Source organism: Diachasma alloeum, unplaced genomic scaffold (genome assembly GCF_001412515.2).
Source record: "Diachasma alloeum isolate Michigan unplaced genomic scaffold, Dall2.0 Dall_scaffold_00315, whole genome shotgun sequence".
Taxonomy (NCBI): Eukaryota; Metazoa; Arthropoda; class Insecta; order Hymenoptera; family Braconidae; genus Diachasma; species Diachasma alloeum.
In genome coordinates, this window is record NW_021680454.1 from 304,730 (window position 1) to 315,198 (window position 10,469).

The following is a 10,469-nucleotide window of genomic DNA, read 5'->3' on the forward strand; positions in this document are numbered from 1 at the left end:
AAAAAAAAAAAAAAAAAAAAAAAAAAAAAAAATCCAACAGAATGGCCTTTCCCTCCCCTGAAAATATGAAAATGTCACAGGGGGAGTGGGTAAATCGCCGCTGGCAATTTTTTCAGGGGTCAGGAGTGATACGAAAATGCAGACAGGGTAGACAGGAAGGGGTGTTACCCCCGGTAGGGGGAAGCAGACGCACCACGCCTTCGTCCCTGAAATTTCATCCCCTAAATGATTAAAACCTAATATAGGGGCACGCCTACTCGGAGACATGCGAATGGAAGCTCCAGGGAAAGCGTTCGAGCCGATGTGAAAATGAAAAAATAAAATAAAATTCTCCACCCGATTATTTTCTCGCTGCGGATGATTTATTTAATGGATTAAATTGGAGAAATTAACTGGTTGGATGGGAGATAAACCGTATCATAATATTTGTGGAAAGATACTTTTGCGTTTTTGTGGTCGCGAGTGTAAAAGCTGATTACGGACTAGGAAATCGTAAAGATTTTCAAAAAGTGTTTGATGAAAAAATTATTCGCCACAAAATCGACAAATAATTGTCTTAATATTTCTTCCTAGTATTATTAGCCATTTTATTAATAACAACATTAATAACATTGTAAATTACTGAATAAAGTTTATAGACGCTGAATTATTTTCAATAAATTACGATATAAACATAATTTTCGGTCGTTACATATTTTTTCGAATTCCTCGAGTGATAAAATATATTCTTGGGATTGTTTGAATATATTTGTTTAATACTCTTTACAGATCTGAAATTTCCTTCCCCACGTGAAAATGAAAAAAACTCTCGTCCTGATGATTTTCTCGCAGCGAATGATTTACGTAATGTACGAAATTGGCGAAATTAACCGGACGAATGGGAGATAAATCGTATCATAATATTTGAGGAAGGATTCGTTATGGTTTTTTCGGGGAGTTAAAGTGCAGGGGTTGGGGCAGCATCCGTGAGACGCGTGGCAAAGGGGATTACGAAGGCCAAGGATGAGAGTAAAAGGAACCAAAGGGGTTTCGTGAATTCGATATCCCTATGGGCTCTGACCCTCGTATTCTCTCCAATGCGAATGCAAAATCAACGGGTTATTGTTCTGCATTCGAGGTAGAAGTGCATTACGCATAAACCTGAGGGTTTTTTTTTTTGTGGGGGGGGGGGGGACCGGTTTATTATCGATGATGCTTGTACACTTTTAGCTGGACTTGAGGGACACGCCTATGTGCTATGTGACGCGGAATAAACGGCGCTTCGGGCCGGTTGTTGCGGATGGCTGAGGTATGGGTGACTTTACCCTGTAATCAAGTGTAATATGGGTAGTAATGGATGATTACGTTGTTGGAGTGCATGCTTCATTTCGAGATATCGCAGAGAGGGGGCGGTGGGTTTAGGGGTGGACGGGGAGGGAAATGGAGGGATGAATTGGAGGAAACTCGTGAATTTCGGTGTGGTTATGAGGACCAGGAGGGCTTCGCCGGGAAAATATTCGAGAGGGTGTTTTCGCGTTCGAAATGACGCGTGGTTATGGCAATCGAAAATTTTTGCTTGCAAAATTTCTGGTTCTTCAAGTGTACCCAAAACTCTTTTTTTCTCATTCTCAAACTTCAAAATGAGAACAGATTATTTCGCTTTATTCCCCTCTCCTCTGTATTCCTGAATTTGATATATGATTTACATACAAAAATGGACGATGTTTATGTATTTCGAATGTCGTAAATTCTAACAATTTCCAAGAAAAAAAAATTCCAATAAGCATTCAATCAATCAGAAAATCATTCATCATCGTTTCCAATGAATAGTAATGGATTAATCTTGTACCTAATTCCATCAAATATTCCACGATCCAAACTAATTAATTAATTAATAATGAAGCGCGTAACATTTAATATTGACAACAAATGGGTAGCAATGGACGATTATGTTGTAGGAGTAAACACTTGATTTTGAGGTATTTTATACTGCGATTGGAGAATTCAGGGGCGGGCTAGACGGGAAAATAGGGGGAATGCATGAGAGTAAACTGTTGAGTTTAGGGGGAATTTCCGCGCGTTTATGAGGTTCCTGGGAAAACAATAGTTCGGAAGTAGTTTTCTCGTTAGAAATGTTTCAGATTAATGTCAATAATAAAGAAGGGGGAGTTATTCAGTTGCTCTGCATTATTTCAGATTATCGAACATTCTTTTTGGGAAAATTCTTGGATATTAATGGAATATCGACCTTCATAGACTCCATTCATCCGTCAAGGCTGATTAGAAATTCATGTATTGAGTAGTTTCTGAAATATCCCCTTTGTTCGAAAATCAATGTTTGATGTTAACACAGGGGATAATTGATGAATTAGCTACATTCCATTAACGACTGGAGTTTCGATATTGAAGATGATCCAATTCCCAGTTTACCTTTGAGTTACTCGTAAATGTGAACCACTTCAGGAGAGGAAGGGGTGTTCGATGGATTAATTTCAATCGTCAATAACTCAAAATTAAAAAAGTTAAATCAACAGCTTTCATTTTAACGATTTGGAAAGCTCATGCTTGAACAATTTATTTCAATTTCACAAATTATTCAATTTTTCTTCCTTCCACATATCCAGTGCGAGTGATGATATCTTTGAAATTACAAAGAATAAGCTGCACTATTTGGAACACGAGAGAAGCATTAAGGGAAAAAATTATATCCCTCTGTAAGCAAAGTGGCATTCATAAGAAACAACCACGAATGCGCAATTACCCACTTATTTAGAAATTAGATGCAAATGGCCAAGGGTGTTTGAAAAACCTAGCAAATTCGCTAGGAAATTCTGTCGAGATATTTTTTACCAAAATTCCTCAGCTCAAATTCTTCACGTTTTTNAAAAAAAAAAAAAAAAAAAAAAAAAAAAAAAAAAAAAAAAAAAAAAAAAAAAAAAAAAAAAAAAAAAAAAAAAAAAAAAAAAAAAAAAAAAAAAAAAAAAAAAAAAAAAAAAAAAAAAAAAAAAAAAAAAAAAAAAAAAAAAAAAAAAAAAAAAAAAAAAAAAAAAAAAAAAAAAAAAAAAAAAAAAAAAAAAAAAAAAAAAAAAAAAAAAAAAAAAAAAAAAAAAAAAAAAAAAAAAAAAAAAAAAAAAAAAATTTTAAAAAAAAAAAAAAAAAAAAAAAAAAAAAAAAAGAGTGGACAACACTCAGAAATTTTACGTAAAGCAGTTCCTACAGAAAATGTCTTAAAAGAAAAGACTATATAAAAATAAAATTCTCCACTTTCTTCTAAAAAATGCGCAGTGAACCGGAATTCTTCAACAGAATGGATAAATTTTTCTGCAAAATATTGTCGTGCGCCCATCCAGAACATTCTCATAAAAAAGAATAAAAATAAATTAAACTCACCATCCAAATATAGATGTCCGGTAGCATTATACAACTCTTGCACCATGGGGTTAATATGCTCAAAAGTTATTGTCTTGAGTGCATTGCTCCTGAGATCGAGAAAATTAAGCGATGGCGTTCCAGATAAAATGTCCGTCCCCAGTCTAACGAGTTTATTATCACTCAGACTCAATTTTCGGAGATTCCTCAGCCCCTCGAGTGCTCCATTTGCCATGAATTCAATCTTATTCTGATCTAATTCAAGCACTTGAAGCTCTGCAACTTCCACGAATGTCTTATCACCGATCATCTCTATGGCATTGCCCTTGAGATCAAGATGCTTAAGATTCTTCAAGCCCGCAAACGTCTCACTTGTTATTACGGATATTTTGTTTGCACTCAATTCGAGAACTTCTAGTGTTGTTAAATGCTTTAGTGCCTTGTCGTGAATCAGTGTCAAGTTGTTGTTGTTTATTGTGAGCTTCCTCAAGGATGGGAGATTCACAAAAACGTCTCTGAAAGGGTTATTCAATTATTAATGGTGAATGGGGAAAATGTATTTTTAGATTTCAATTGAAATTCAATCTAGTCAGGAGAACCAGCGGAGAGGCGAGTGGATTGGAAATGGATGAATGCAAGATAAACAGTCGGAAGAAAATTAAAATCGTTACCCCTCATACTTGAATATTGATGTCTCTTGTGAAAAGATTTGAATATTTATTTCTTTTTGGTCATTTACGGTTAAAACTTGTGATTTTATTAAATAAATTGTGAGACCGTTTTATGAATTAAAAAATTGCTAATTGGTTTATTTTCGTGATTGGTTGTCTTTTGAAATGATAGGAAAATGTATTTTTAAAAGAGAAACGAAAGTATTGAAGCAAACGAGTATGAAAAAATTCTATTTATTTTGTTAAGAAATATTTGATAGAATAATGTCGATAAATTTTTCAATTTGACACAATTTTTGCTAGAATTAACGCGAGAAAAAATTGAATTTCCTAATAAAACTAAAAAAAAAATAGAATAAGCGTTAAGATATTCTATTGAATGTTTTCGTACGTGAAATGTTTACGAATCCAACGAGATGTGAGAAATCTCGTTCTGTTGAGTCACGTGTCACCACTTCACAACAGAATTGATTGAAGATAATTTCAGTTATGTAAGAGTGAAGTTAATAATTTAATACAGCCGCCTGCAGTCGTTCTACAGTATCAACAGAACTGTCTCCACATTTGAGTCAGACTATCGGGACTAGTCGACTGTTAATTGAGTACTGAAGTGGTAGAACAGAGCAGCTATTTTCCTTCAACACTACTTTTCTCATAAATCAAGCAAAGTTTTGGCCCAAAAAATTTAGTTATTTCTTTTGGTTTCCAAGATATCTTCCACAAACAGACGTGCAATGGTTTTCCTCTGACTTTCGAGGGCAATTGGGGGGACAACTATGCGCATTGTGCTCCGATCATCCGTAAAATTTTCACCCAGTTCCTCCTCAAACAAGCTTCAAACTTCGATACAATGGATTCAACGATGAAAATAATATGAAACCCACGGAAAAATCCATTCCCAACTAATAAGCAATTTCCTTTGTAAAAGTTTTTACTTGTCTCACGAGAAATTTCATTTGTGAGGACTGATGTTCTCTTTCATGAGTGGACTTTTGTTGTGATATCAGAGAAGAACTTGTTCATACCAAACGAGTTTGTTTGGCCCCAGAGTTTAAAGGGAGAACTTGTGTGGAAATTATGGAAACTTGTTTGTTTCGTTTATATTAGCCCAGAGAAATGATTCATTTGTAATTAATGAATTATTTGTTTCTTGCGATTGAAACTTTTTCATTAAAATAAATTTACGAATTTAATTTTCATGAAAAAATATTTGTGAAACGACGTGCAAACGTAGAATTCTGATTTTTCTATTCAATTTTTTCATACTTGTTTCGATCTGGCAAAAAAATTGATTTGAAAGAGGAAACTGTTTTTTAAAGTCAAATAAAATCAATAAAAATTTAAAGTTGTAGGATTTTCTAATTGTTAAAGAATGTCAATTCAGTCAATTTTTCCTTTCTCCCAGCGTAATTCTCAAGAATAATAATTATTCTTTCTCCCAAGAATAATAATTCGAACTAAAATAAAAAAACAAAAATTACCTATTAATCTCGTGAATACGATTGTCATCCAGAAAAATAGCTGCAAGCTTAGTCATATTTCCAAAGGCATATTTCCTCAAATGAACAATTGAGCACCGCCTGGCATGTATCTCAGTGAGGCTCTGAATATCACTGAACGACTTTTCAACAAGCTCCTCAATAGTCGCATCTTTAAGTTCAATGCGGGTTAAATTCTTGAGTACCCTGAGTGTCTTCGTGGGTACGTAACTCATATCACTACCAGCGCGCACAACGAGCTCAAGATTCTGCAGTCTTGGTTGAGACTTGGCAATGATATTCCAAATAGGATCATCGACATTTAGTGCTGCCAGTACGACACATTTGCTCTCTGTCGCACGGTACAAGTCAATTGTATCGCAGTGACAAAACATTGGCGCTCCTTCGTAGTTCAGATCACAGATGTTTGCCTCGGTTGCATTATTCTTCACTGAACGACCTCTAGATCCTAGTGATGATGCTACTGAGGCAGCTTGCAGTGACGCTTGACTGGACGGCTGCACCAGTAGCCAATACATCAATAGTTGGAGGGCAACAGTCGTTAACTTTTTCATTTTTATTCTCTTTTCACGTCACGGCTGGAACAGTTATATATCATAAAGATTATTGACGGCATTTTTACCTTTTTGGGGACATTATTGTAATCTATTGTCTCATCAAATTTATTCGTGGTAAAATTGATTGACAGTTCTCTTGCGAATGGATACAATGTTTATACTTTTTTATTTTATTGTAATACGAATTGAAATTGTTTTTTTATGGTTCTTCAAGTGATAAAATTTTTTTTTTATTTTGTGTACTTCGTGGTAGTAAAAAGGTGTGAAAAGTTGGATTGAGAAAAAAATGAATAGAATAGAATGGTTTTCTGTTTGGATTAAAAAAAATAAGTTTAGAAAATCAGACGAGATCGTCATAATTATGACATTTTAACTTTTATCCTTTTTTAATTCATTTTAACACACATTAAAATAATTTTTTTCATGATTCTTCAAATGATTTTTTTTTATTTTGTGTATTTCGTGTTTGTAAAAAAGTATGGAAGACTCTCAATTGCATGATTGGATTGAGTACAAAAATGGAATAAAATAAAATAGATTTCTTTTTGTAATTAAAAAAAATGGAATGGTTTATAGAATGGAATGAAATCGAAAAAATCCTCTCTTAAATTCCAAATTTAAAAAAAGCGAATGCCACAAGTACACTCCGCGAGTGATCCCCAAACCCCTAAAAATATAATTTTCCGCCAAAAAATGTCAAAAAACTGCAACTCTATAAATTCCATGGATCCATTAAGAAAAGAAAAACTAAAAAAACCAAAATATCTCTCCCCCGAGTTATTCTCACCCCAGGCGCCTTTTTTTTCGTAACGCATCTAAAAATACACGAGTCGAACAAAAAAGAAGGAGAACGAGCGCGACGAAGTTTTATAGAAAGAGGGTGCTTGCGGGGGAAGAGCAGACACAAAGACGCCTATGAGGACGATCAAGGCAATTGCTTTGGAAAGAACTGAAAGCCTGTAATACAGCGGTATGTAGACGGCAAACTGAAGTTGGGCTTTGAAAAATTATTCATCTGCCTGGAAAAACACTAGGATAAACTGGTAAACGTCTCCCTCGCGCGCTCATGTTCCGCAAGAGTTTAATATGCCCAACCGAGGGAATCAATGTCTTTGAATAATTAAAAGACACGAGTGGGTATGCGCTTCAGCTACTAGGGGCCATTTTACTTCCAACAACGATATCGAATAATACCCGGAGACGTGATGTCATCCTCGGATTATTCTTCTTACCCGTATGTGTGACTATCCCCGAGATTTTTGACCCCCAACGTCTATTCGTCATCCCCGCATTATCCGTATGACTGGAGATGCATTAGAATAAAAATAATTCATTGCCACTGGATGGGGTGCCCCGATGGGGACGTCGGGGCAAACTTACAAAATGGATATTTCGCTTTTCTGGGGACGCTCCCACGATGACACGAGACACGCTGAGATGATTTCTTTCTATTATATTTGAATTCAAAGGCTAATGTGATCTAGTTTTAGTGACTGGGACAATGAGCCGGATTGAGTGTGATAGAATGGCCTCAAGTGGAGAGGTTTTCTTGGCGGTGGAGGAGTCGCACTAGGTTTTTTGTTTGGTTGAGGATAGCCAAGCATCTTTCACCGTTTGGTGTCGTTCATAAAATTTCAAATTTCATTCATTAAATTAGTCAATTGAATTGGGTGAGAAAAATTTAGAAACATGAATTCAACTCCATTAAAATTAGTTCTTGCATAGAATTATTTTTTTTAGACATTCGTTGTTTTTAAATAAATAACTGATTCCGAACGAATGTTTTTTATAGTAGAAAATGGTTTAAAATTGCAGTTTTTTAATTATTTCATAAATCTTCCTGTGAAGTTAAACTTTCTATTTTTTTTCAGTTTTTAAAATTATATTCTAACGGTTCAGTATTGAGATTCAAATTCAAACCTGCACAGTTTAAATAATAAATTTATTTTAAATTTCACTAGAGAAAAAACTAGAGAAAAAAACGAAAAAATTTCACATTGATCTTCTTTTTGAGATTCTATCAGTTTCTGGCCGATTTTATTGAAGAATTCCGTTACTCTACAGCACTTTTTTACAAGAGTTCCTCAAAACAAATTTTCCGTTTTTTTTTACTCGATTTTTTTTTCCGTAGAAAAATCAAATAAAAAAAATTTGAAAATTTGTGCCGAGGAATTTCTATACAAAATATTTCAATAAAATATGTTGAATAGAAGAATTGAATTCCAGAGCCATGCAATATTCTGAACGGACTGGAATATTTAAAAGATTTTGATGTTCCCGGGGGAATTTTTTGTGAAGTGAATCCAAGTTACTCATTTAATATTGAAATGGAATACGGTTGGGGTGAACTGGTTGAATTTTTAAAGCATCTTTGGGAGTGAGAAAATGAATTCCTTCATTTTTCATGGCTTTTTGAATATTTAACAACCTCATCAGAATTTATTCAGCTACAGGTGTGATCATCTGTGTCAGAGAGGAACCAGTAATTAAAAAAAAAGTGAAAGCCGAATTGTTACAGGCACAGGATCCCCACTGTGCTAAATTCGTAGAGAATTAACTGAGTTGTACAGCAGTTCTCCCAAATTGATAGGTCCCGGGTGGCTCCAGGCCCAGGTTAATTATTTGTTTGAATTGAAGTTGGACGTGGCGGCTTGAGGCTATCAACTGCCTAGAGAATGTTTATGCGATGATTACCGGGTGAAACTCAATGAGGCTATCCTCATTCCTCACTCTCATCGATCCAAATATTTACAATATTCTGTTCTCACGGACGCACGAGTATAAACAGGAGGTATTGTACATAGTCGGTAGATTGGAGCCGTAACTCAGTCGCGAGGTGTTGAAATGCAATCACTCGAATTCCATGGCTTTATTAATTGCCCATTTACTCTGATAACGAGTGGTTCCAGGTAAAAATGTCGTAAGATCTTTTTTTTAGCTGAGAAAATTTCCCGCAAAAAATTTTTTCTCACATTTTTCGCTAAAATCCTCCTTCAACAAGATAATTCGACTTTTAATAAATTCTAGAAGATAAAGTCATGACAAATAAATTCGTTACATTCTATTTCGATTATTATAATTATTAAATAATTGAAATAAATTCTTTAGGCTTCAGGTAAGTCAATATGTGTGAAATTCAGTAATAAAAAAAATGAATAGAAATTGTGAAACATCCCTATTATGAAGTAGAATGGCATAAACTCTGTTGAAGATGAAAAAAAATCACAGAGATGTTCACTGATCTTGAGATCCTCAGCGTCATAAGCGAAAGAAAAACAAATCCTCATCATAAAATTCTCACCAGCTAAAACCCAAACATCGAGAACAATGCCCCGTTCACGCGATACCCTTCCAATATTTATTGCCCCCTCCCCAAGTGATGAAAACTCAAGCCAGAGCCGCTTCCTTTCATTTGATACCGAAAGCCATTGCTCGTCATCTCATCTCACCGACAAGGGCACAGCCTGGAGAGTCTGGAAACAAGTGAGGAGAAAAAAGAAGTCTAAAACCCAATAAACTGCTGAAGCGAGTGGCTCGTTTAACGCCTTAATTCACGAGTGAAATGAAAAAATGTCCCGCTATCCACGAAAAGGCGTAACAAGAGTCGTCTGTTTATGCGAACAGCCCCGTGGAGCACTTTTGGCCGAATATTCCGAGTCACTTTTTGTCATCCGTCTTTTTCTCATTCAACTGATGCCTGGTTATGGGATCAAACTGATGGGGTGGTGCCTCGTATTGAAAAAAATGCCCCATTGTTGCAACAACACAGCTGCTCAAGTGAGCATGTTAAGGCCGGGGTATATAAAACATGGCCCTTTTGGGCTCAAGACTACTTCAATGTACTCAAATGCCATTCAGTGACACCCCAAATTGTCTACTCGAATGTTTTTCCCTTTCATTATGTACTACATTGAATTACAATGTATTTCGTCTAATTCGATGTATTAGGGGGTAATGAGTGTTGTCGTTGTGTGGAGTTTATGATATATAAATTGTCGGGAATTGTTCGGCTCAGTGAATTATTTTTTGGACTCGAAATTGAAGAAATGATCGCCATTGTTGGTGAAATTTTATTCAATTGAAAACCCGAGTTGAAAACCCGAGTTTGTAGCAGCGATGTCAGACAAGATATGAATGTTTTTTTGAGCTCAAATGAAAGAGCGGGTCGAGAAATGGCGTGCTAGGACCTCTAAAGATGGTGTTGAACCAGGGGAGACTCCTAGAACCCACTGGAAAATGTTGTCACAATTGCGCTTTTCAATTGAAAACAGACATCATCTTTAGAGAGATTTGTCATCTTTAAAGACTTCTGCACGCCATTTCTCGACCCGCTCTTTCATTTGAGCTCAAAAAAACATTCATATCTTGTCTGACATCGCTGCTACAAACTCGGG

The 10,469-nt window shown here is 35.4% G+C and overlaps 1 protein-coding gene across 1 annotated transcript in view; it reads right to left on the reverse strand.

Annotated features, from left to right (window-relative positions):
* The window catches only part of LOC107039989 (connectin), a 23,284-nt gene that overhangs the window by 5,039 nt on the left and 7,776 nt on the right, over nucleotides 1-10,469 (reverse strand). Inside the window, exons 2-3 of the mRNA XM_015259874.2 lie at nucleotides 5,501-6,096; nucleotides 3,370-3,863 (exon numbers count right to left, since the gene is read on the reverse strand). Coding sequence (XP_015115360.1) covers nucleotides 3,370-3,863; nucleotides 5,501-6,072 — 1,066 coding nt within the window. The 5' untranslated portion in view covers nucleotides 6,073-6,096. The remainder of the gene's footprint in view (nucleotides 1-3,369; nucleotides 3,864-5,500; nucleotides 6,097-10,469) is intronic.